At 45.9% G+C, this 27,584-nt stretch overlaps 1 protein-coding gene across 1 annotated transcript in view; it reads right to left on the bottom strand.

The window, feature by feature from the left end:
• Positions 1 to 747: 747 nt before the first annotated feature.
• ELOVL5 (ELOVL fatty acid elongase 5) overlaps positions 748 to 27,584 on the bottom strand; it is a 339,287-nt gene continuing 312,450 nt past the window's right edge. The window contains exon 8 of the mRNA XM_069235797.1: positions 748 to 3,392. Within this exon, the coding sequence (XP_069091898.1) occupies positions 3,261 to 3,392 (132 nt within the window). The 3' untranslated portion in view covers positions 748 to 3,260. The remainder of the gene's footprint in view (positions 3,393 to 27,584) is intronic.

Here is a 27,584-nt window from a genome sequence, read left to right as displayed (position 1 = left end):
GAAGAGTGCCGGGTTGGAGGGAGAGAGAAACAGCAGCATATCTTAGATGATATGGCACAAAACAGTTGTCTTACTCTCATGCAAAACAGACCAGCAACATTGGTTGCTACACGGTGATGGCTGAAATGTTAGTAAATCTACCGTCATGTGAGTATGAATGATCTCAGTGTGACACACTGGCACAACGGCATGTCTGATTTAAATTTTGTTCTTTCATTTCAATGCTGGTTTCCGGTGTAGCTTTGAATTGTATATGTTTTGGTTGGCTGAGCAAGGGCAAACTGACTCTCCAAGAAATAGATCTGGGTGACTGTAGGTTTTTAGATACAATTCAATGGATATTTTTTATTTGTCTATTTAAAAACGGTAGATATGCAATGTTTACCTACATAAATGCCTACGCTGTTTTCATGGGGCTAACATGTTTTATTTTTCATAGAATGTTGGGGTTTGAATCAGTGGTTTCACTTTATGTTTGTTCTTCTTCATGGATGTTTGCAGCCACCTGAAATGAATCTACACAAATGTATTTATGCTCTTGCGTTCCTCCCCACCCTACTGGGCATTACAATTGTTGTCTCAAAAGCTGTAGCTACTATGACATTTGTCGAACTCAAGTTTAAGTTTGCTTGGTTCTCATTTATTTTCTTATCCCTAAAAAACAAACACTGAAATGTTTCCGAATTTCCGAGGGAAGAAACATCAAAATACTCTCAGGTGCAAAAACACTTCAATATTAAGGCACAATGTAAATCAGAAATGCTTTATTGGTTAATGGATGGTATTATTTAACAATGTAGGTATACTAAAATGAGCTCAAGGGATTTGTTTTCTAAAACATTAAATGTAGACAGCACTATTTTAAATAGTATATCTGTTGCAATAAAAATGCAAAGACTTTGTAAACCAATACTACAGGTAAGACTTTTGAAAAACATGAACGTGTATCTTTTTAAAAGGACATTAAACAAGTCCAAAAGGCAAACATAACAACTGGTGAATCCCCTAAAAATGATGTGCAAAATTTCAACAAAGTAAACTGTTATCCATCTTTATAAATATAAAATAAAATAATAAAACTTTTGAAGCCGACAACCCTGTACTATATATTGCAAGACTGGCTAAACACATCTGAAGGGTATCAAGCAGTCAAGGTTTAATGGAAACCATCTGTGTACAGTGCCAGTAGAGTCGAAAAGGGAATGTGCGCACTGAAACAAGGTTATTTGAGCCAGCTCTAAGCCCCATGAATGAGTTACATTGTTTTTTTTTTTACCTCTTCTGTTATGGGGTTTTTTCATATTCTTTTTTTAGACTTGTGACTTTAACTTGTGATATATTTTTATGCGTTTTTAACAAGTATGGTAAAGAGAACAATGCTAACAAAAACGGTGATTAACAGTATTAATCTAGAACTGGAGTTCAGAACTTACTTCATGTATGTGGAGTGAATTGCCTCACAATATGGACCCTACTCTTACATGTTCTGTTCCAGCAAGTCTTTTCATGTTTTGTATCTATGGCATCGACATAACTGCCTATGTCCCTCATACCTCTGAGTCACAAAGCTCAGAGCATCCAACAGGAACGTTCTTGTCAGAGGATGAAGAAAACAACTGCATTTTTCAAAGGCCACAAGTGTTTTTTTTTCTTTTAATATAGTCACCCTTCGCTGTCTTGCCATCTGTCCAGCCACTCTAGAGAAAAATTTACTTGGACAGCTGCTGTGCTTTAAAACCTCACCAACCTCTGCACAGGCACTGAAATGCAACCAAAATGGCACAATGACAGATCTTCACAAATGTAAAAAGAAAAAGGAAGTTGCTTTAGTGACAAGAAGGAGGTACCTGTTTTTTGTCTCATGCCTAGGAAAATAATTAGGGCATGTTCTCGGACTCCCAGCAGCTATTTGGAATGCAATACTTGTCCTCCCACCCCCCACGCCACTTCGAAGAATAAGAACCAGAGCGTAATTCAAAATGGTAAACGATAAATGTGAAAACACGTAGTTGTTGTGTACTTGACTACGAGCTTTCATCAATATCAATGTTATCTAATCAGTACCTTCCCTAGAAAAGTGGTCCATTGTCTGAAAATACATCCAACAAACAAGGCTTAAGTGAAAACATCACCCTCACCTCAACACCCAATTTCACGTCTTTCATGATTTGTTAGACGAGTTTCACTTTCAGGAGTTCGCATTTTCTTTACTTCATACCAGGCACGTTTGAAACACATTTAATACATTATTTTGTCAGTGCAGAATTACAAAAAAAAGGTTCAAAAGCTACTTTACCTCTGAAGACAGATTAAAGTTGAAACCTGCCCTTGCATTTCGCTGCTACTTGAAGTCCTGGGTATGGTATGACTGTGATTATATATACACACCAACTTATCAGGCGCTTCAATGCTACAGCAACATTCTTCCATTGGAACCTGTCTTGTAGGTCACATAAGGTTCTTTAGTGTATGCCCCCACACTCAAGTATTAAACATACAGAAATGAGCATACACATGAAGAACTGCCCACACACTTGCTGCACGCTAATATTACATATTAGTTGCAGGCACATATTAAAGAGCTATAATAAAAAGATAAGTAAGTGCATCTTCAGGACAGTGACAACACATCTGTCTTCTCTTAAATTAAATGGTTTGGCTATCAATTACAGCTTAGTATGAGGCAGTCACTCCCCAATGTCTTCCACAGATGTATAGATATTTTCCAAATATTTTTTATACTCAGGATAATGAATCAACTAAAAAGCTGAAGCATTCTCTATTCTTCATTCTCTGGACTATATTGCAAGGACCTTTGTGACTGGCATGTAAAAAAAGGTGTTTAAGGCATGTGTGTCTAGCTACTGAGACTGTATCCTGCAAGTTACAGCTAAGTTACAAGAACAATGGCAAGTACGTACATATGAATTTTGGATTACAGTGTTTTCAAATCATTAATTACTATTAAGCACCAATCGGAATTACTAATAAGGCAACAGCAGTGTATTTTACTACAATAATACTTTCTTCCACAGTCTAAGGAGCGGGCTTCTATCATCCCATTGTTACAAAACATGAAATCTATTATTTGTGTAGCCTCAATTTTTAAACTTGTGTGCACTGGTTAAATCCTACATAAATCACGTTATTCTAGCTAGGGATAGTGACTGTAGCTGTAAAAGTATTGCGCACAACTTTATTGTGCTTACAATCGAATGTTTTTAATCATACAAGATAGCAAAATTGCATCTGTTCGGTTTTCAATCCCTTCTTTGTTTTCTTTGCTTCACATTGTTGTCCAGGGAAGAGAAAGGTTTGGTGTACCCATTCACAGAACTTGTGGACCCATTCTGGTAGTCTTTACTTTTCGAGGATGCCTTTTTCATGTATGTCTGGAACAGATAAAGGTACATGGAACTTTAAATAACATGTATCAGCATGATTTGCAAAGCGATGCAAATACATTAAGGATATTCGTCCAATCGTTTTCTCCATTCATATAGTGATATTTTGAGTGTGGCTAGAAACATTCTGCATTAAATTAATAATAATACAGTAGAGCCTGCAATGCCTGTACAAAACGCGTCCATACTTTTTTTTTATAATTACAGACTTCTAGTAGCCGTAATAAAGTAACTTTGCAGCTGAAAACTGTAATGAGTTATTCCATTTAAGTTCTGACGTCACAGTGCCTGCTGCCAGTCTGTTGCCATAATAAAAGGCAGATAATAGAGCATAATTATAGCCACAGTTTACACAAAGAAAAGGGGAACTACATTTTCCCCAGTTACAGTACGTTTTTGTAAAACAAAAATCGTTCAAGGGGAAAGTAGATATTTGTAGCAAAAATGCTCCCACACCCCCAAAAAAGCTATAGGTCATTACAGGAAAGATAAGATCTATGCATGCTTCAACATAGCATTTTTTTAAATTTGATATACATGAAACTAACTTCAATATCCTTTGGTAAAAAATTGCTAACTTCTTTTTAGTGTGTTTGATATGCAGCAAAGATTATGCCTTTATTCTTTGTGTTTACAATGAAAACGTAATAGCAAGACAATAAGGATTTAAGCAGTTTGTGGGAAGGGTGATCCATGTACTATAAGGAACAAAATACCCTCTATTGTACATTAAAAGGATACTGCAAGTCACCGTCAAGTTCCATGACCTAATAAAGGAATTTGGCCTTCAGTCGTGTTCCTCTTTACAGTCATGGAACTCTTCTGTGACTTCCAATAAATAGCCTTATAATGTACGGCAGAGCCTGTGACAACACTCACGGGGAGTTATTGACTGGAGTCAGAACTAATAGTTTTAAACTGTAGGTACACAACTACCCTATCCTCTAAACTAACTGCCATAGACAGTCTTATTCATGACCACAGACAGAAAGCAAGTAACAAAGTAATGTAGTTTGAGAGCAACTGCAGTTGATTAAAACATTTTTGCCCATGTTGCTGCCTGACAGATGTCCAAGACTAGAACTCTGCCTGCTTATGCAGTGGTAGCAGCTGTCGCTCTGGTAGAGTAAGCGTGCAAACCCACCAGGTGTTGCTTTTTAGCCAATGCGTAGCCCATTTTAATGCAGAGAATGACCCATCTGAAGATGGATCTCGTCTGCACTGCCCGACCTTTCTTCGCAAGCACATAACCAATAAATACTTGATCATCCACCCAAAACTCTTCGGTACAATCAAGGTTAAAGCTTTTTATGGATTCAGGCAGTGGAGTCTCTCCTCTTCCTTAGAAGGATGTGGGGGTGCGTGAAAAGTAGACAAGATGATGGATTGGCCTACATGAAAGAGCATGACCACTCTTGGCAAAAAGGAAGCCCTAGTGCAAAGCACCACTTTGTCAAGATAGATGGAAAGGTAGAACGGCTTAGATGATGATGATGCATGTAGCTCACTCACCGTGTGGCCAAAGGTAATGGTCATAAGGAAGCCTGTTTTGAATGTTAGAAGCTTGAGGGGACAAATGTGGAGAGGCTCAAAAGGAGCGCACATTAGGAATGTAAGAACCAAATTGAAATCCCACTGGGGCATGATGAATGGGGATGGGGGAAACATAAGGGTAACACCATTAAGGAACCTACTAACAATAGGAGACTTAAACAAAGAAGGTTGGTCAGGCAATCTCAGAAATGCAGAGGTGACACACAAATAACCTTTCAGGTTATGCTGGGCCAAAGAAACTATGAACAAGAGGACCTCAGAAAGAGGGAAAGAGGGGGTTAACAGACTTGTCTGTGCACCATGCCACAAATTTGTTCAAACTACAGGTGTATACTGTTTTGGTGGAGGGACACCCGGCTGCTAAGATAACGTTACAGAATTTAGGCAGAAGGTAGAAAGCTGTCAAATGCTGCCGCTCAATCTTCACACAAGAAGGTGGAGACTGGACATGTTTGGATGGAGTACCCTCCCCTGCTGCTGCGACAGAAGATCCTCCTGAAGGAGCAGTCTGGTTGGAGGATCGATGGCCATGCTGAACAGTTAGGAATACTAAACTGTTCATGCCCATTTCAGAGTCACAAGTATTACTTGGGCCCAGTCGTTCTTGATCTTCTTGAGAACTCTGGGAAGAAGTGGTATGGGCCCAAAGCCGTACAGGGGGTCTAAGCACCACTCTTGACGAAAAGTTCTGCAGAGCGAGTGCCACCTTGGAAACTCGTACACACAAAACTGCTGACATTGTGCATTCTCTGCTGAGGTGAACAGATCTAACCAAGGCTCCCCCCACTGCTGAAAGAGACCTTGCACCACCTCCGGATGGAGACACCATTCATGAACAACCAGGCATTGTCGGCTGAGTTTGTCAGCTTTGGCGTTCAGAGAGCCCGCCAAGTGTTGCACCACCAGGGAAATTCCCTGATGACAAAGGGTCCACAACCCCACCCCACCCTGCTTGTTGCAGTACCGCATGGCGGTGGGGTTGTACATGAGAACCTGCGCTACTTTGCCTTTTAGAGCGGGAAGAAATGTATTCAATGCCAGTCTGATCACCAGGAGCTCCAAAAGTTTGATGTGGAGTCTGAACTCTGCCAGAAATCAGATGCCTCTGATCTCTGCCTCTCCCAGGTGGCTGTCCCATCCCAGGAGTGACGCACCTGTCACTACTGTCAGATCTGGTTGATAAAGGGAGAGGGATCTGCCTCTTACCCAATTGCAATTTGTTAACTACCACTACATATCTTGCGAAATTCCATCCAAGATCTAGACCATGTCGGAGAGATTCTCCTGATGCTGCGCCCACTGGAACTTCAGGTCCCACTGCAGATCCCGCATATGCCATCTGACATGATTCACTAACAGGACGCAGGAGGCCATGAGGCCCAGCAGCCTCAGTGTCATTCTCACCAAAATCCAGGAAAGAGGGCGAAATATCGGTATCATAGCCTGAATATCCTGGACTCGCCGCTCAGGATAAGCCCGGAACTGCACTGTGTCCTGAATAACTCAGATGAATGAAGCGTCTGAGAGGGAGTCAGGTATGACTATGGCACATTTAAAGTGAACCTCAGCAAATGCAGGTGTTCCATAGTCTGAAGGTGAGAGATGACAGCATGGGGCAAGCCTCCCTTCAACACCCAGTCGTCAAGGTAGAGGAAAACTGAAACCCCTGACCTGCGCAGATGAGCTGTGACCACCGCCATCGCTTTGGTGAACACCTGAGAGCATTGATAAAGCCATAGGGGAGCACAGTGAACTGAAAGTGCTCGTGACCCACTGTAAACCGAAAGTAACGTCTGCGGGCAGGCAGGACTGGGATATGAAAATATGTGTCCTGCAAGTTCAATGCTACCATCCAGTCTCCTGGGGCAAGGGCAGATAAAACCTGAACCAGAGTGAGCATTTTGAGCTTCTCTTTTTTGAGGAAGAGATTGAGAGACCGAAGGTCTGGGGGGGTGCAGACCTTTGTCCTTTTTGGGAATCAGAACGTAGCAGGAATAACAGTCATGATCTACTGCTGGCACAGGGACCCTTTCTATGGCTCCTTTGGCAAAGACAGCCATAACCTCCTCGTGGAGAAGTGCCAAGTGATTTTCCACCATCTGATAGTAGGATGGTGGCTTGGATGGAGGGGTAGTCTTGAAAGGGAGGGAGTAGCCCGGACTAACTGCAAAACCCCCCTATCTGATGTGATAGACTGCCAGTGGAGCAGGCGATGGCGAATCTTGTCTCACCCTGGTGGGGAATCATCAGACTAGGAAGCTTTGGAGGCAGCAGCAGAGGGGGTGTGGGTAGGAGCGGTGGACTGGCCAGACCCCTGGCTCTCTAATTCACAACAACAGTGGATCCCACATTCCCGACAACACAGAGGCTGGACCGCATGAACGGCACAGTGGCTGGAGGGGAACGGACATGGTGGGGCACCCCTTCCGTAGCCACGAAAGGGGTCAAAGGCAGATTGAAGGGGGTGAGGAGCAGCTGCGAGGTGCATGGACCTGGTCGTAGCACGAGAACCCTTAAAGCACTTGACTGCTGAGTCTGCTTTGTCTCCGAAGAGACGAGTGCCATCAAAGGGCATGTCCATAAGGCTAGATTGGACATCCCCCGAAAAGCCAGACATCCTCAACCAGACGTGGCGCCTCAAGGCCACTGTCGATGCAAACGGGCTGCCCAGTGAGTCGGTAGTGTCCAGCCCACATCTGATTGTGAACTTCCCTGCGTCTCTCCCATCAGAAACCGCTTGGGAGAGAATGGTCTGGGACTCCTCTGGGACCTGTGGCAGCACTTGCGCAACTGTGTCCCATAGAGTATGGGTATAACAGACCAATAGGCATGTGGTGTTCACAGACCGCAATCCCAGCCTGGAGGAAGAAAACATCTTCTTCCCAAGCTGGTCCAGCTTTTTGGAATCCCTATCTGGGGGTGAGGAAGGAAGTGCACCCTGGGACGTAAAGGCTTGGATAACCAAGCTCTCAGGGGTTGAATAATGCATCAGTGCATTGTGCAACGGGTCATTCAGAGCATGTCTACGGCGCCAGACAATTTTCCAGTTCACAGGAGCCCCCTGTGCTGGGTTTGGACCAGGTATTCTGCAGGACATCATTAAGGGCTTCATTAAAGGGCAAAAGAGGTTCACAGAATGAAGCCCCAGGCTGAAGCCCCTCTGTCAGGAGGCTAGTCCTGACTGCCACCAAAGGTAGTGTGAGGTCCAGGTCCCCTTACGCTCTTCGCACCACCATTGAATAGGACGCTCCCTCCTCCATAGCCACAGTAGGGGAAGAAAGCTTGCCAGTGTCAGGGAGAAGTGTCCAAACGACTGGCCTCACCCAGATACGCCCGCCAGTCCATTGGGTCTTTGAAGTAGTATTCTAAAGGGTCCAGCGACCCCTCCCATAAGTCACCATACCCCAACCCGGGTCAAGATCCATCAAAGGAGGCAAGGCCCCTGGCAAAGTGGGAGTCTGTGCTGAGGGACGCCAATCCGGCTCTGTGTCAGAGTCGGCAACAAGGATGGGGTCTACGCCACTTGGGAGGCACAGGCGTCGTCGGGAGCGCTGACGTCAGAACTGGCATCGGGGAAGGTTGATGTGGTACGACTGATGACGGTTCAGATCTAAGAACGGATCCCTGGGTGCCCCCTGGGGCTGAGGACAACAGCACAGAACCCAAGGGAGCCCCTGACAACATAATGGGGCTTGAAGGCACTCCAGCAGAGTCGGACTGCCCAAAGATGAGGGACATGGCCTCATAAAACTCTCCCAGTTAGGCAGGGTCACTCTGGCTCCCGGAAACTCAGGGAGGTGCAGAGCTAACCCAGACGCAGGATCCCAAGATGGAGGCCTAGTGCGACAACACTCTCTTTCCCTCACCTCGTCAGCCAACGAATGGAGTGAAGTCAAAGAAAGCTTGTTCTTCTTTGACTTCTTCTTGTACCTCAACTTACTCAACCGTCCTGAGGACTTGGAGTGGAATGAAGGTGAAGGGGGGCTCCGCAACCCTTCTCAGGACCTTCCTCTCAACCGAGATCGGGATCGACGCAGAGCTGAGAGCCGGGCCGCATGGAGCTTTAAGGACCTCTCTCTCAAAGCTTTTGGATTTATGACTCAGCACTCAGAGGACGACTTCGACTTCAAGTCATGGTTGAGCTCCAGACACTACAAGCACACAATGTGCGGATCCGTCATGGACATCACTCGATGACAAGATCTGCAGGGCTTGGACCTGGTCTTACATGAAGACATCCTCGACGCACCAGGAGTGTAGACACTCAAAAACTTTGACAAAAAGTCAAAAAAGACCAGTTAAAAAGTGACTGAGGAGTAGCTCTTTCTCGGATCAGCGCTGACAGGCACGGAAAGAAAAGAACAGATGTCACTGTGCCGGGGTCGTGCCTATATAGAATTTGTGACGTCATGTCCATTGCGCTGACCCGAAGATGACCGATGCCACCTGATGGTATGCTGGGGTACTGTTCGAGAAAAATCTCTGGATTCAGACTGACGCCTGGGGGGAATTCTAAGGTAAGGAATCTGCAACTAGAAGTCTATATCAGATTGTCAATACACCATGAAAGCTTCTTTCCTTCCCACAATAAATCAGCTGTGGGATAATAGAAACAATGGCTATCCCAGCAGATCTCTACCTTCAACCATGCCAGTTCAGGAACACAACTATAAACAGAATTTTATAGTGGACAACCCAGTGCAATAACCAGGTAAGCAGCTTATAATCATAGGAAGTACCATAAATGGACCTATAGAACGGTTCAAAGCCCCCAGCGTACTGAAAACCATACACTGCATATCTGTCTCTCACACCTCATCATTCACCACACTGCTACACACTGGGCCCATAACACTATAACCGCACCTCAGTGGTCACCACACACAATATGGAAAGACTGCTGAAACAGGATCACAAAACAAAGACAACACCCTTCCAACCACACACCTTACAAGGCATAGGTTGCTTCCCATTTACCCAGGTGCTTCTATGTCTGACATAGGAGTAGTAAGTGATATATAAATGTCACAGTACAATACAAAGTAGTTTGTTCCACATCGCTAAAGCACAAATGTTCAGTTTACCAAGCCACCAACTGAAAATGGTGAAAGACTGGAACAACAGAGTGAAATTGGATGTCCCTCAATCCTCAGAAGTCACGGCTGCCAAAGACATTCATGAAATACACCACATCATAACTCTCTTCTACACACCAAAATCTATTAGTGTAACACCCACCAACTCTCAAATTAGCGCTTGCAACACACACACTAAACCAGAGAATATTGATAAAGCACACAATTATAAAACCAGACCAGTAAGTTGTGGACTCTATAACAACCACACCTTCTGTCTATTGTTCGGACCATCTCCTATCAACAGCTCTAAATATTCAACAGTAAACACTCTACTCAAGTCATCCTCCTTCTTCAATGCTCATTTCACAGCACTCCTTCATTTCTTCCAATCAATATTATCCTTTCTTTCATTCACAGCTACCCTCCCATTGTTACACTTTAGTCTATAAGATAATGTCACACAATGGAATCTTGAATGCCTTCTCTAACAACAGATCAAGATATTTGGATACAACATCCTTTCTCCAGCCCAGTCTGAGGTTGGGCATTCACAAGATTTCATATGTGAAACCTTTATTCATCTTCTGCCTCACACCAGCCAAAACGTTAGGTCTTTGTTTCAACCCGCTTGACACCATTCTGGACTAGCCTCAACAAACTCATTGCCTGAAACAATGCAACACCCGTGATGGTAAACGTAGTGAATTGGTGAGCTGAAATGGCAGCCATTGGCACTTTGAGCACTTTTGTCTTTATTACTGCTGTGTCTTCAACCTTCCATGGAGTGTGATGACAGACATGACAGGGTAAAATGTGAGGGCTCAGGAATTCCTGATGTGACAATTGGAGGAAGAAGGTAAGTGAGGACAGGCTGTGTTAATAAAGAAATCTTGCCTTTACAACCACGTTGGGTTTTCTCCCCTTACAATTTGGGGGAAAGCTGCAGCACAGCCAACAAACCCACAACCTTAATTCTGCCTGTAGGCATCTTTTGCGCCAGGTTGTGTGCATCCCTGTTACTGACTCACGTATCTCGACACCTACCAACATTTTGTGTTGGGTGGCCACAGTGCAAGTGTTAGAACGTTATCACACTGTGTGCCACCATTTTGAATCAGGAAAATCTCAATGCAGGGCTGACACACTGCATGCAGTGTTAATATGTCATCACGCTGCATGCCACTAAATTGGAACAGGCAATGATCGTAGCCTGAGGAATACTATACAGTGATTATAGATCATCACGCTGTGAGCTGCCATTTTGGATCAGGCGGTTTCAAGCATGACAGGTAAGCAACGTTAGTATGCTTCTGCGCTGATCTTCAATGAGAGTGTGCTGAACTGCTGTTTTTGTAAACAAAGAACATTCAATTAGAGGATGGAAATGAAGAAGGATTTACACCACCAAGGGACAAAAATACTGCTGCACACATTAGATCTCACAGATGTAGACATTTTTAATCAAATGGAAAAAAAGTTAGGTTAAGTGAGAAATCAGATGTGCAAGAGAATGCATTGGAGGATTTGGATGCTTATTTTTCTTCCATCATTTGTGTGGCAATAGATCGCTATCATTTTTTTCTACAGAGGAAGCAAAACAAAAAAGAATCCTTGAGGACACTGGCCAAAACATGCAAATTTGGCAACCTTCATGATCATCTTATTAGAGATCAAATAATAATACACAAACAATTTAAGCATTCAATAGAATTTGTGGGTTTATGGAGCTTCTCCTTTAAAAGATGTAATTGCTTTTGTCAAAAAAGCAGATTTACCTAAAAGGTGCACTCATGCAGCCAATATTAATCCTATGGAGCACGAACAAGTGTGTGAAGTGACAAACAAAAAAGTACAACCATATAAAAAAGACATGAAAAGTACCACCAGTTGTAGGAAGCTGGCCTGATGTGTGGTGGACACCTCTATGGTGTTGGCACCTTATACACGATCCAGGCAATCTCTATTAGTGAAGGAAGACAGTGTCTAGGAGGCCAGAGCTCTCTAGTGGTAGCTGTGGAGAGCAAACAAGACTTATCTAGGAGAGGTGTAAAGCACTTGTAATAACACAGCAGTCACACAGCAACTTATCACACCTACACACTATGGCCCTCATTATGACCTTGGTGGTCAGGTGACCGATACGCCAGCGATGGTACCGTCGCCAAGCGGGCATTAATGACCGCTGAAATGACCATGGTGATGATCCCTCCCATTGACAGCCAATGTACCACACTAACCGCCAGTGCAATATGAACACTAAACACGGCGGTAGCAATGTCCAGGCAGGTGGAAGACAAGGCTCTGCCCACCATATTATGATATAGCACACCGCCAGCATTAATGGGGCAGTAGCAAAGCCACCACAAGCTTGGCAGAAACACATCATATAAAAGGAGACACTCACCTCCAGGGACACAGAGGAGTCAGCGGCCGCCATGGAACCTGAACTGCAAGTCTTCCCGATGCTGCACCTGGCCATGGCTGTCCTGGAGCACGAACGCCAACGAAGACGATGACGGTGAGTACAGCCACCTAGAACACAAGGGAGGGAGGGAGACAGGAAGAGTAGAGTGACACACACACGCACAATACACACCATAAACACACACCCAGAACTATCTGCAGAGTAAATCAACAGTAACAGAGCCCAGGAGCAAAGAAAGCCAAGAGACATATCATTGTTCCAACCACTGTAATCCAGTAGGATGAACAGCCCAAATCCAAACAAAATAGAGAAAAAAATACGTACAGGCAGGGCCATTGGCCAGTCCAAAGTCTGTAATGTCCATAGGGCAAAGTCCAAGCCCCAACTTGACTCCTGACAACATCGTGACTCCACTGAGCAGGGGCATCATGTTCGAAATAGGCAGGCACCTCAGGGGGTGGGAGGAATAGGAGGGCTTCTTTTTGGGAGGGGGCTCTTGGGTTTTGGTTTGGGAGGGGGCTCTTTGGGTTTGGCTTTGGGAGGAGTCTCCTTGGTTTTGGCTTTTGGTTTGGGAGGGGGCGGAACTGTAGCCTTCTGCTTTGGGGCGGAGAGTGGGCTTGGGGCGGAGGGCCTGGAATCGCACTCATGTGCCCCTTAGTGGCAGCTGAAGTCTTTGGGGGTGGCACAGGGTCAGACTGGGTGCTGGAGGTACTGGGCTGTGGCGGGTGGGGAGGACCTTTCTCTCACAAGCAGGACGGGGGTGGAGGAGGGAAGAGGTCAAGGTGGGAAAGGAAAACATTCTTAGGGCCAATGGGGTGGGTTGTGGGAGGAGGGATGGGAGTGGAGTTAGAGGGAGTGGTTGTAGGAGGAGGTGTGCTGGACTTGGGTGCAGGTGCATGGACAGTGTGCGTCTGTGCGGTGGATGGCTGTTAGGGGTCTGAGTGCGAGCATTTGTGTGTTTTTGGAAGGGCGGGCAGACAGGGTGGGGGAGGTCAAAAAGGACATGTGGATGGATGTTGTTGTGGTGTCTGCAAGTGAGGTGTGTATGCTGCATGAGGTGGTGATGGTGGTGGTGGTCACTGCACATGTGGTGTGTGGGGTGCATGTCTGCAGGGTTGCTGTTGTGGTGACTGTGGGCAAGGCTGTGCAGGTTGCAGGTTTAGGGACTACTGATGCAGTGCATGAAGGTGTGAATGCGGATTCGACTGTGAGGGAGGAGGAGGAGGAGACACTGGAGGCAGTGAATGATGTTGTGTGTGCATCTGTTTGTTTGCTGTGTGAGTGCTTGTGGACTGAAGTGTGCTGCCTGTGTTTGTCTGTGCGAGTGTTGCCTGTTGTTTTGTGCGTATGCTTGTCAGCATGTGTGTGTGGGATAGGCTTAGGGCGAGGAGACTGGGACTCGGAAGTGGTAGTTGGAGGGGGATTGGAAGAAACAAGGACACTGGCGGCCGTCAGGGAGGAGGCCAGAGCCTGAAACAATCTCTGTAGGGCTGCTAAGCAACCGTGTATGGCCTCCAGGAAGGCACTGCATTGCTGCATCTGGGATGCCAACCCATAGATGGCATTCATTATGGTTGACTGACCTGCAGAGACGGATCTCATTAGGTCAATAGCCTCCTTAATGAAGGCAGCAGGGCTGACTGGGGCAGGGACTGAGGTGCCTGGGGCGAAGGAGACAACCACCCTCCTGGGAGAGCGGGCACAGGAAAATTGTGCGGGCTACTGGGAGGGCGGTGCTGGTACGGGGGTGGCGGCTGAACCTGTAGTTAGGGTGGTCCCAACATAGATGGTTGTCAAACACACTGTACTCACCCCCTTGTGGCTGCTGTGATGCCCTCAAGTGCCCATCCAGCTCTGGGTAGGCCACCGCCAGTATACGGGCCATCAAGGGGGGAGGGGTCAGGTTCCGACGGGCACCCCTCCCTCTTTGGGAGGCCATCTCCAGCTGGGCCTCTGTAGTCTTCTGGGCCCAGCATCTCGGGTCCTCCCACTGTTTCCTGCAGTGGGTGCTCTGACGGCTATGGACACCCAGGGTCCTCACGTCCTTGACGATGGCACGCCACAACCCCTTCTTCTGATGGGCGCTGACTTGCAGAGGAAACACAGACAGAAGGACACCATTGACCATACCATCCAGCCTGTCAAAGAAATGGCTCACATACTGTTTTTTCCCCTCATCAAGCACATACATGGCCCGTACCACTGCACAGGCACTGCCACCAGCCATACCCCACCAAATGACACACTGCCAGCACACACATCTCCATGCAGTCATGTTGTATGCAATGTACCCATGGTGTACTCACCTGTTGGTCTGGAGACCCATACAACTTCCCATACAGGGTAGGACCCCATCCACGAGCCTCTCCAACTCCTCTGACAGGAAAGCTGGGGCCCTTTCTCTTGTTGCAAGGGCCATGGAAGGTTCCAGACACAGGTCACAGCAGCACACGAGGTAGAGATGTTGTCCTGTGGAAAGTCAGGAATCAAGTGAAGTGATAGAAAGAAAATGGCGGTTACAGCCGCGGCAGTGAACACCGTCACCACTGGCGTTGATCATCATTGGTTCCTATACTCCACAGAGGCCCATGTTAGCTAGTGAGGTGTTGCACTGTGGTGCAGACTGCCTCCCGCCATGACACCTAACCCCAGCGGAGTAAGGTCACTTCAACCTGTCCCTGCATAGAGGACAGGCAGTTGCAATTTTCTACTGCTAATACACATGTACTGATTTAAAAGTGTGTCACTGTTGTCGAATGTACACAACTAGACAATTTCAGTGTCCAACATAAAAATATGCTCTGTGTACACTGATGTAGTGTGCCCATAGTTCCTGATGTCACTCCCTTCTTACTTTTGGGTCCCTTAGGTACCAACCACTGCAGAGGAACAGGAGGAGGCAAGCACCCGTGTACAGACCCCTTGTAGACTTGGCTACACTGGAGGATAGGCACATCATACTCACCTATCATCTGGACAGGGCCACAATCACAGAGCTGTGTGCACAATTGGAGCCTGATCTGCTACCTGCTAACCGTTGCACGACACTAATGCCACCTCTTTGTGCAGGTACTATCAATGCTCCATTTTCTGGCAACTGGCTCTTTCCAGGTGACAATGGGCTCAAACACATGTGCAGCTACATTGCATTCCCCCAGGTAGAAGAACTGCCCACTGTTAAGGCTGGATTCTATGCAATGGCACATATACCACATTTTATTGGGGCCATTGACTGGACCCATATTGCCTTAGTTTCCCCTCCTCTGCCCCCGGGCCAATGAACAAGTGTACAGGAATAGGAGAATTTCCACTCACTCAATGTCCAGATGGTGTGCCTTGCTGACCAGTACATCTCCCACGTCACTGCCAAGTATCCTGGGTCAGTGCATGACTGTGCATTTCCATATGACCTTATATGTATATAAGTCTTGCTTCTATAATTGTACCACCTTCTTTTAGCCCCTGCGTGGGTATAAAAGGACCATGCTCTCTTACTTCAGTGTGCTACTTCAAACATTACGGAAGGGTGCTGTTTGAACTGTGGTACCACCTCATGAGGTTTAATAAACTTTGTCTTTTATTTCAGTTTCTGTGCCAACTTCTTCCTATATGGTCTGAGGACTTTGTGCAGGGAAGGGCGAACCCCTTGCACTAGTAGGCCTTGCTGAGGCTTACCTCGACAGCACAGGGTCTTAAAAAGGCCGCCCTTTGTTTACATTTACAGGGTTCCACCACTGAAGCGAATAGTGTGTTTGGCGGTCTACCAACACTAGATCTTGGAGTTGACCCTGTGCCTGCGTCCATTGTTTTGCAAGGCACTGCTGTAAGAGCTGCATGTGTAGCCGAGCGTTTGGGACAATTGCGATGCATGATGCCATCATGCCTAGGAGTTTCATGACAAATCTGACTGTGTAGAGCTGATTTGGTTGTATGTTTAATACCATGGTTTGGAATGATGGAACTCTTTGTGGACTTGGAGTGGCAATTGCTCTTTGGGTGTTGAGTGTTGCTCCCAAGTATTGTTGTAGTTGGGATGGTTGTAAGTGAGATTTTTGGTACTTTTTAGAGAACCCTAGTTTGTGTAGGGTATCTATTACGTACTGTGTGTGATTTTGACACCGATGTTGAGGGTTGGCTTTTATTAGCCAATCGTCGAGATATGGGAATACGTGCATGTGATGTCTCCTTATATGAGCTGCTACTACAGCGAGGAATTTTGTAAATACTCTGGGTGCTGTTGTTATCCCAAAAGGCAATACCTTGAATTGGTAATGTTTGCCCTGTATGACAAACCTGAGGTATTTTCTGTGAGATGGATGGATGGGTATATGGAAATATGCATCTTTTAGATTCAGTGTTGACATGTATTCTCCGTGTTTTAGTAAGGGGACTACATCATGTAGTGTGACCATGTGGAAGTGTTCTGATTTGATGAACAGGTTTAGAGTTCTGAGATCTAAAATTGGTCTTAATGTTTTGTCCTTTTTGGGAATAAGGAAATATAGGGAATAAACCCCTGTTCCTTTTTGTTGGTGAGGTACTAGTTCTATGGCTTGTTTTGTTAATAGTGCTTGCACCTCTATTTGTAACATGTCTAGATGTTGCACCAACAGTTTGTGCACTCTTGGGGGAATATCGGGAGGGCAATGTGTGAATTCTATACAGTAACCATGTTGGATAATTGATAGGACCCATGTGTCCGTGGTTATGTCAGACCAATGTTTGTGGTAAAATGTTAGTCTTCCCCCCCACTGGTGATGTGTGTTGGGGAAGGGTGACAGTCAAGTCACTGTTTGTTATTAGTGGGCTGCTTGGTGGGCTGACACTTTCCCCTTGATCTTGAGAATTGTCCCCTGAAGGAGTCGCAAAACCCCCCTCTCTGATATTGGGATTGGTAGGTGGGTTTTGCTTGAGAGCTGGATGCCTCTGAAGGCTGTTGTCTGAAACCTCTCCTAAATTGCAGTTTCCTGAATGTCCCTCTATATTGGGAGGAGTAGAGCGCATCCATGGCTTTGGCCATGTCAGTGTCTTTATTCATCTTTTTGATGGCTGTGTCAACTTGTGGCCCAAACAGTTGTTGCTGGTTAAATGGCATGTTCAGTACTGCCTGTTGTATCTCAGGTTTGAACCCTGAGGACCTTAGCCAAGCGTGCAGTCTAATTGTGACTGCTGTGTTCACAGTTCTTGCGGCAGTATCAGCGGAATCCAATGGCGAAAAAATTTGATTGTTGGATATCGCTTGCCATTCCTCTACTACCTGTTGAGCCCGTTTTTGATATTCCTTGGGGAGATGCTGGATGATATCACTCATCTTGTTCCAGTGAGCTCGGTCATAACGTGCGAGAAGGGCTTGTGAATTTGCGATACGCCACTGGTTGGCAGCCTGTGACGCCACTCTCTTTCCCGCAGCGTCATATTTGCGACTCTCTTTATCTGGATGTAGTGCATCTCCCGATGATTGTGAGGTGGCTCTTTTTCTTCCAGCACCAACCACTACAGAGTCCGGTGGCAGCTGTTGCGTGATGAACACTGGCTCCGACGGGGGTGGTTTGTACTTTTTCTCCACCCACGGTGTGATGGCTCTTCCCTTTACCGTCTCTTGAAAAACTTGCTGAGCATGTTTAAGCATGTCTGGGAGCATAGGCCAGCTCTGGTATGAGGCATGCGTGGAGGCCAGGGTATTAAAGAGGAAGTCATCCTCCAATGGCTCTGAATGCATGTTAATATTATGGAATGCAGCAGCCCGGGCCAAGACTTGGGTGTACGAGGTGCTATCCTCTGGTGGAGACGGTTTTGAAGGGTAGCACTCAGGGCTACTGTCCGAGACAGGGGGATCGTAGAGGTCCCAGGGGTCTACATCATCTTGCTATTGCACAGTGTGTGTTGGTGACTGTGCAGTGGGTGTGGCAATAGGTGACCCTGTCCTTTGTGGCGAATGTGGGGGAGAAGGTTCTGGCGAAAAATGGCGAGTTGGTGATTTTTCCATGGCCACTTTAGCTCTTGGCTGATCAGTTTCGGATTGTGATTGGAAAGCCAGCTTTCTCTTGAATTTGAGAGGGGGGGCAGTTTGGATCTTTCCAGTATCTTTATGGATCTGAATCCGTGCCTGCGTTTGGTCAAACTCTTCAATTTGAAGCTTCTCTTCAAATCTGTGCCTCCCTTTGAGCTGTTTAGAGAGCCCATGTTCCTCGGTGTACGAGGTCTTTTTCGGCTCCGAAGCCGGTTTTCTCGGCACCGAAATGCCCATGCTGATGGAAGGCCTCAGCTCTGAAAGGCTCTTTCGAGGCTTAGTCGATTCGACAAGGCGATGTCGAGATTTTTCGACGCCGGATTCTTGGCTCGAATCCGAAGACTTTGGCACGATTTTGGCCTTTTTCGGTGCCGAAGGTGTTGCTTGGTCACCGCTTTATTTTTATGGGTCGAGCCATGGCCTTCAGGCAGTGGCGTCCCCGCGGCCTTATGTTTTTTTCGATTGACTGTGGGGTTGGGTCGGGGCAGGCGTACTCACTTCTTGGCCTGCTGTAGGCGGTCGGTCTCCGTCGGAGTCGTCAGAGTCCGATCCCTGGATGGAGATAGCAATCTCCTTCTCTTCGACGTCGAGGTGTTCCGAAGTTTTCGACGCCATCTGCATCTGCCTCGCCCTCCGATCCCTCAAGGCCTTTTTTGATCGAAAGGACTTGCAGGCCTCACAAGTATCTTCTCTGTGCTCTGGTGACAGACACAGACAACAGACCCGATGCTGGTCTGTATAGGGATACTTAGCGTGGCACTTCGGGCAGAAACGGAAAGGGGTCCCGTCCATTAGGCTTCGACGACGTCTGTGTTCGGGCCGACCAGGCCTTGGCTGGGCATGGAAGCCCCGAAGGGCCACCGAAACGGTTGTCTCGTCGGTGTCGATGGAAGATGTTTCCCGATCGCAAACAATACCGACGCTTTCGAGGATTTATAGTCTTTTTTCTGATCCAAATAACGGAGCGAAGAGGAACACGATCGAACCGGATGGCGGAAAGAAAACAATCTAAGATGGAGTCGATGCCCATGCGCAATGGAGCTGAAAGGGAGGAGTCACTCGGTCCCGTGACTCGAAAAGACTTCTCTGAAGAAAAACAACTTGTAACACTCCGAGCGCCACACAAGATGTATGGGGCGTAGACCAGGTGGCTGCTTTACAAATTTCTGTCATTGGTATATTCCCAAGAAAAGCCATTGTGGCGCCTTTCTTTCTAGTGGAGTGTGCCCTTGGAGTAATCGGTAATTCTCTTTTAGCTTTAAGGTAGCAAGTCTGAATGCATTTAACTATCCATCTGGCGATGCCTTATTTAGATATAGGGTTAGCTGCATGTGGTTTTTGAAAAGCTACAAACAATTGTTTTGTTTTACGAAATTGTTTTGTTCTGTCAATGCAATACATTAGTGCTCTTTTTATGTCTAATGTATGCAATGCCCTTTCTGCTACTGGTTCTGGCTGCGGAAAAAGACTGGGAGTTCTACCATTTTGTTTAGATGAAACGGTGATATGACTTTTGGTAAGAATTGTGGATTTGTCCTGAGAACCACTTTATGTTTATATATTTGTATAAATGGTTCTTGAATAGTAAACACCTGTATTTCGCTAACTCTTCGAAGTGAAGTGATAGCTATTAGAAAAGCTACTTTCCAAGTCAAAAATTGTATTTGACAAGAATGCATGTGTTCAAATGGTGGGCCCATGAGTTGTGTTAATACAATATTAAGATTCCATGAAGGTACTGGTGGTGTCCTTGGGGGTATGATTCTTTTTAGTCCTTCCATAAAGGCTTTAATAACTGGGATTCTAAAAAGTGATTTTCAATGTTTAATCTGCAAATAAGCAGATATTGCAGTGAGATGTATTTTAATGGAAGAGAAGGCCAAATTGGACTTTTGTAAGTGCAGTAAATAACTTACAATGTTTTGTGTGGAGGCGTTTAATGGCATAATTTGATTAGCCTGGCAATAGCAGACAAACCTTTTCCATTTGTTAGCGTAACAATGTCTTGTTGTGGGTTTTCTTGCTTGTTTAATGACTTCCATACACTCTTTGGAAAGGTTTAGGTATCCAAATTCTAAGACTTCAGCAGCCAGATTGCTAGGTTGAGCGATGCTGGATTCGGGTGTCTGATCTGTTGGTTGTGTTGAGGTAACAGATCTGGTCTGTTTTTTAGTTTGATGTGGGGTACCACAGATAGGTCCAACAGTGTTGTGTACCAAGGTTGGCGTGCCCAAGTTGGTGCTACAATTATTAGTTTGAGTTTGTTTTGACTCAGTTTGTTGACCAGATAAGGAATGAGCGGGAGAGGGGGATAAGCGTAAGCAAATATCCCTGACCAGCTGATCCATAGAGCATTGCCCTTAGACTGAGGGTGTGGGTATCTGGACGCGAAGTTTCGGCATTTTGCGTTTTCTTTTGTGGCAAACAGATCTATGTTTGTTGTCCCCCGGTGGTGGAAGTGATATTGTAGGATCTGGGGATGTATTTCCCACTCGTGAGCTTGTTGGTGATCTCAACTGAGATTGTCGGCTAACTGATTGTGAATGCCTGGTATATTTTGTGCTATTAGGCAAATGTTGTAAATTGCCCAATGCCAAATTTTTTGGGCTAAGAGACACAGCTGTGACAAGTGTGTCCCCCCCTGTTTGTTTAGATAATACATTGTTGTCATATTGTCTGTTTTGACAAGAATGTGTTTGTGGGCTAGAAGGTTGCTAGAAAGACTGCTAACAGTTCTAAGTGATTTATGTGCATTTGTTTTTGCTGATTGTCCCACTGACCTTGTATGCTCTGATTGTTGAGGTATGCTCCCCACCCAATCATGGATGCGTCTGTTGTGAGAATGACTTGAGGCACTGGGTTTTGGAAAGGCCGCCCTTTGTTTAAATTTACCTAGTTCCACCATTGAAGCGAAGAGTGTGTTTGGCGGTCTATCAACATTAGATCTTGGAGTTGACCCTGTGCCTGCGTCCCTTGTTTTGCTAGGCACTGTTGTAAGGGCCGCATGTGTAGCCTTGCGTTTGGGACAATAGATATGCATGAGGACATCATGCCTAATAGTTTCATCACAAACCTGACCGTGTATTGTTGGTTTGGTTTAATGTTTGATTTTATATTTTGAAACGACTGTACCCTTTGTGGACTTGGAGTGGAAGTTGTTCTTTGTGTGTTGAGTGTTGCTCCCAAATTTTGTTGTATTTGAGATGTCTGTAAAGGAGATTTTTGGTAATTGATAGTAAACCCTAGTTTGTGTAGAGTACCTATTACGTATTGCGTGTGAACCTGACGTTGTTGAGTGTTGGCTTTTATTAGCCAATCGTCCAGATATGGGAATACGTGCATGTGATGTCTTCTTATATGAGGTGCTACTACAGCTAGGCATTTTCTAAATACCCTGGGGGCTGTTGTTATTCCGAATGGCAACACTTTGAATTGGTAATGTTTGCCTTGTATTACAAACCTGAGGTATTTCCTGTGAGATGGATGGATGGGTATGTGAAAATATGCATCCTTGAGATCCAGTGTTGTCATGTATTCCCCTTGTTTTAGTAAGGGAACTACGTCCTGTAGTGTTACCACGTGGAAATGATCTGATGAAGAGATTCAGTGTTCTGAGATCTAAGATAGGCCGTAACGTTTTGTCTTTTTTTGGGATAAGGAAATACAGGGAGTAAACGCCTGTCCCTTTTTGGTGATAGGGTACTAGCTATATGGCTTGTTTTTGTAGCAGTGCCTGGACCTCTATTTGTAATAGGTCTAAGTTTTGTGGAGAAAATCTGTGCAGTTTTGGTGGAACATCTGGAGGGAATATTGTGAACTCTATGTAATAACCATGTTGGATAATTGATAGGACCCACATGTCTGTGGTAATGTGTGTCCAATTGTGGTTGTATTTGGTTAGCCTCCCGCCCACCGGTGATAAGTGTTGGGGAAGTGTGACACTGAAGTCACTGTTAGCTAGGGCTTGGTTTGGAGGGCTGGAATTTCCCTCTTCCTCTTGGGAATTGTCCTCTGTAGGAACCACAAATCCCCCCTGTCTGGTACTGAGATTGGTGGGTGGGTTTTGTTTGGGAGGTGGATGGTTCTGATGGCTGTTGTCTAAACCCCCCTCTAAACTGTGGTTTCCAAAATGTTCCCCTGTATTGTGAGGAGTAGAGCGCGCCCATGGCTTTGGCCATGTCCGTATCTTTTTTCGTTTTCTCGATCGCGGTATCCACTTCCGGCCCAAAGAACTGCTGTTGATTAAACGGCATATTCAATACCGCCTGTTGTATTTCTGGCTTGAATCCAGAACTTTGCAGCCATGCATGCCTTCGAATAGTCACTGCTGTGTTGACAGTCGGTGCTGCTGTATCAGCAGAGTCTAGGGCAGACCAGATTTGGTTATTTGATATGGCCTATCCCTCCTCAACCACTTATTGGGCACATTTTTGGTGTTCTTTGGGCAAATGCTGGATGATGTCTTGCATTTCGTCCCAGCGCGCCCTGTCATAGCGGGCAAGTAGGGCTTGTGAGTTTGCAATTCGCCACTGATTGGCTGCTTGCGATGCCACTCTTTTCCCGGCCGCGTCGAATTTTCGACTCTCCTTATCAGGGGGTGGCGCATCCCCTGATGTTTGTGAATTAGCCCTTTTTCTTGCACACAACCACTGAGTCCGGAGGGAGCTGCTGAGTAATAAACTCGGAGTGTTACAAGTTGTTTTTCTTCGAAGGAGTCTTTTCAGAGTCACGGGATCGAGTGACTCCTCCTCTCGGTTCCATTGCGCATGGGCATTGGCGCCATTGTTAGATTGTTTTACCGCAGAGGGTGAAGAAAGGAGTGACAGAGTATATAAGAGAAAATAGCTGTCCATGCAAATGTAAATGTATATACATATGTATAAATGTTAGTAACCTAAACGACTACAGGCTTCTGGGGAGGAGGGAGGGTTCATGTGACTCTGCAGCACTACATGCCATGAACAGATGTACACTGGGTAAGTGACATTTTCCGTTCAATGGCATGTGTAGCTGAAGATAAACATGCTATGCCTAGACTACAAAGCAGTTAGTCCTCCCAAAATGCGGTGGCTAACCTGTAGGAGTTGAAGTTGTATGAAATAATGTACTTAAGACAGCTTGTCCTACAGTGGCTTGTTGTTGTGAGAAAACATCAACACAGTAGTGTTTAGTAAATGTATGAGGGGTTGACCATGTTGCTGCTTTACATATATCAACCATTGGTATGTGTCCTAAAAAGCTATTGTTGCACCTTTCTTTCTTGTAGAATGTGCTTTAGGAGTGATTAAAAGTTGTATTTTTGCTTTGACATAACATGTTTGTATACATCTAACAATCCATCTTGCTAAACCTTGTTTTGATATAGGATTGCCTGTATGCGGTTGTTGGAAAGCAACAAAATGTTGCCTTGTTTTCCTAAACTGTTTAGTTTTGTCTATTTAGTACATAAGAGCTCTTTGTAGATCTAGGGTATGAAGAGCTCTTTCTGCCACGGAATCTGGCTGTGGAAAGAAGGCTGGCAATTCCAATGTTTGATTGATGTGAAAAGGAGATACTACTTTTGGTAGAAATGTTGGATTTGTTCTTAGTACAACCTTATGTTTGTGTACTTGGAAAAAAGGTTCTTCAAGAGTGAATGCTTGTATTTCACTAACTCTTCTTAAAGAAGTAATAATAGCCACAAGGAAGGCAACCTTCCATGTTAAAATTTGAATGCAAGCAAGAGTGCATGGGTTCAAAAGGTGGTCCCATGAGTCTCGTAAATACAATATTTAAATTCCATGATGGAACTGGTGGTGATCTGGGTGGAATGATGCGTTTTAATCCTTCCATGAAGGCTTTGATAACAGGAACTCTGAATAAAGAAGTATGTTGAATAGTTTGTAAGTATGCAGATATTGCAGTAAGGTGTATTTTTATGGACGAAAAAGCCAAATTTGATTTTTGTAAATGAAGTAAATAACATACAATATCTTGTATAGATGCTGTAAATGGATCTATGGTCTTAGATTGACAATAGTAGACAAATATTTTCCATTTGTTTCCGTAGCATTGTCTAGTAGTGGGTTTCCGTGCTTGATTAATGACTTCTATACATTCTGATGGAAGATTTAAGTATCCAAATTCTATGACTTTAGATTGACGCTTTGTTTTGTGTTAACAAATCTGGTCTGTTTGGGAGTCTGGAGTGAGGTACTACAGATAGGTCTACTAGTGTCGTGTGCCAAGGCTGACGTGCCCATGTTGGTGCTAAGAGTATCATGTTGAGTGACTTTTGACACAACTTGTTGACCAGAAATGGAAGGAGTGGGAGAGGGGGAAAAGTGTAAGCAAATATCCCTGACCAATTGATCCATAGAGCATTGCCCTTGGGTAGGGGATGTGGGTGTCTGGATGCAAAGTTTTGGCATTTTGGGGGTCATTCCTACCCTGGCGGTCCGAGACCGCCAGGGTAGGGGACCGCGGATGCACCGCCAACAGGCTGGCGGTGCATCCAGGCCCATTCTGACTGCGGCGGTAAAGCCGCGGTCAGAAAAGGGAAACCGGCGGTTTCCCGCCGGTTTTCCCCTGGGCTGCAGAATCCTTCATGGCGGCGCTGCAGGCAGCGCAGCCATGGGGATTCTGACCCCCTTCCCGCCAGCCTGGTTCTGGCGGTTTTGACCGCCAGAACCAGGCTGGCGGGAACGGGTGTCGTGGGGCCCCTGGGGGCCCCTGCAGTGCCCATGCCCCTAACAGGGCCCCACATTGATTTCCAGTGTCTGCATAGCAGACACTGGAAATCGCGACGGGTGCAACTGCACCCGTCGCACAAAAGCAACTCCGCCGGCTCCATTCGGAGCCGGCTTCATTGTTGCTGTGGCTTTCCCGCTGGGCGGGCGGGTGGCCTTTTGGCGGTCGCCCGCCCGCCCAGCGGGAAAGCCAGAATGACCGCCGCGGTCTTTTGACCGCGGTACGGTCTTCTGGCGGTTAATAGATCTAAGGCTGGTGTTCCCCACCTTTGAAAGTATTTTTGAAGTACTTTGGGTGAATCTCCCATTCGTGTGTTTGTTGGTGATTTCTGCTGAAGACATCTGCAAATTGATTGTCTATTCCTGGAATGTATTGTGCTATTAGGTGAATTTGATTGTGAATTGCCCATTTCCAAATTGTTTGGGCTAGAAGGGACAGTCGAGATGAATGTGTCCGTTCCTGTTTGTTGAGATAATACATGGTTGTCATGTTGTCTGTCTTTATAAGAACATTCTTCTGTTTGAGAAGAGTTTGAAATGCTTTTATGGCAAGGAATACAGCTAATAATTCCAAGTGGTTTATGTGTAGCTGTTTCTGATGGATGTCCCATTGCCCTTGAATGGTGTGATTGTTTAGGTGAGCTCCCCAACCAATCATTGATGCATCTGTTGTAATCATGGTCTGAGGCACAGGGTCTTGAAACGACCGCCCCTTCATTAAATTGCTGCGATTCCGCCACTGAAGGGACAGATGTGTTTGGCGGTCCATCACCACTAGATCTTGAAGTTGACTGTGTGCCTGTGACCATTGATGTGCAAGGCACTGTTGTAAAGGGCTCATGTTTAACCTTGCATGTGGGACTATTGCTATGCAAGATGCCATAATTCCTAAGATCTTCATGATAAATCTTACAGTGTATTGTTGATTTGGATGTATGAGTGGAATTAGATTTTGGAAAGTGTGTATCCTTTGGGTATTTGAACACGCTAGAGATAGTTGAGAATTTAGGATAGCACCTAGATACGGTTGTACATGTGCTGGTTGAAGGTGTGACTTTTGGTAGTTTATAGAAAATCCTAGTGTGTGCAGAGTTTCTATCACATAACTTGTATGTTTTTGGCATTCTGTACGATTGTTTGATTTTATTAGCTAATCGTCTAGATATGGAAAGACATGTATGTTTTATCTTCTTAAGTATGCTGCCACTACCGCTAGACACTTGGGGGGTCATTCTGACCCCGGCGGTCGGCGGGAGCACCGCCGACAGACCGGCGGTGCCCCGCAGGGCATTCTGACCGCGGCGGTTCGGCCGCGGTCAGACAAGGAAAACCGGCGGTCTCCCGACGGTTTTCCGCTGCCACTGTGAATCTTCCATGGCGGCGGAGCGTGCTCCGCCGCCATGGGGATTCTGACACCCCCTACCGCCATCCTGCTCCTGGCGGGTCTCCCGCCAGGAACAGGATGGCGGTAGGGGGTGCCGCGGGGCCCCTGGGGGCCCCTGCAGTGCCCATGCCAATGGCATGGGCACTGCAGGGGCCCCCGTAAGAGGGCCCCACTTTGTATTTCAGTGTCTGCTTTGCAGACACTGAAATACGCGACGGGTGCCACTGCACCCGTCGCACCTTCCCACTACGCCGGCTCAATTCTGAGCTGGCGTCATCGTGGGAAGGTTGATTTGCCCTGGGCTGGCTGGCGGCCTTTTGGCGGTCGCCCGCCAGCCCAGGGCAAATCCCAAAATACCCTCAGCGGTCTTTCGACCGCGGAGCGGTATTTTGGTGGGGGAAGTCTGGCGGGCGGCCTCTGCCGCCCGCCAGACTTAGAATCACCCCCTTTGTGAACACCCTTGGAGCTGTTGTTATGTCAAAAGGTAACACTTTGAACTGGTAGTGGTTTTCTTGTATGGCAAACCTGAGGTATTTTCTGTGAGCTGGGTGAATGGGTATGTGGAAATACGCATCTTTGAGGTCTAGAGCTGTCATAAAATCTTGTTTTTGTAGCAGTGGAATAACATCTTGCAGAATTACCATGTGAAAATGTTCTGACAAGATGTAAAAATTGAGAGGCCTGAGGTCTAATATTGGCCTGAGGGTGCCATCATTTTGGGGAATTAGGAAGTATACTGAGTATACCCCTGTTCCTTGTTGGGACTGTGGAACTAATTCTATTGCTTGTTTGAGTAGAGATTGAACCTCTTGTTGTAACACAACTGTATATTCTGGGGATAACTTGTGATATCTTGGTGGAATATTTGGAGGGGTGTTTATCAATTCTAGGCACTAGCCATTGCGGATAATTGACAATACACAGTTGTCTGTGGTGATATTTTGCTAATGAGAGTGGAACTGCTGAAATCCTTCTCCCACAGGAGATGTGCCGAGTGGAAG

The sequence above is a fragment of the Pleurodeles waltl genome, chromosome 5, assembly GCF_031143425.1.
Source record: "Pleurodeles waltl isolate 20211129_DDA chromosome 5, aPleWal1.hap1.20221129, whole genome shotgun sequence".
In the NCBI taxonomy this organism is placed as follows: domain Eukaryota; kingdom Metazoa; phylum Chordata; class Amphibia; order Caudata; family Salamandridae; genus Pleurodeles; species Pleurodeles waltl.
The sequence above is the reverse complement of the archived record's forward strand: the minus strand, read 5'-3'. Positions and strand labels throughout refer to the sequence as shown.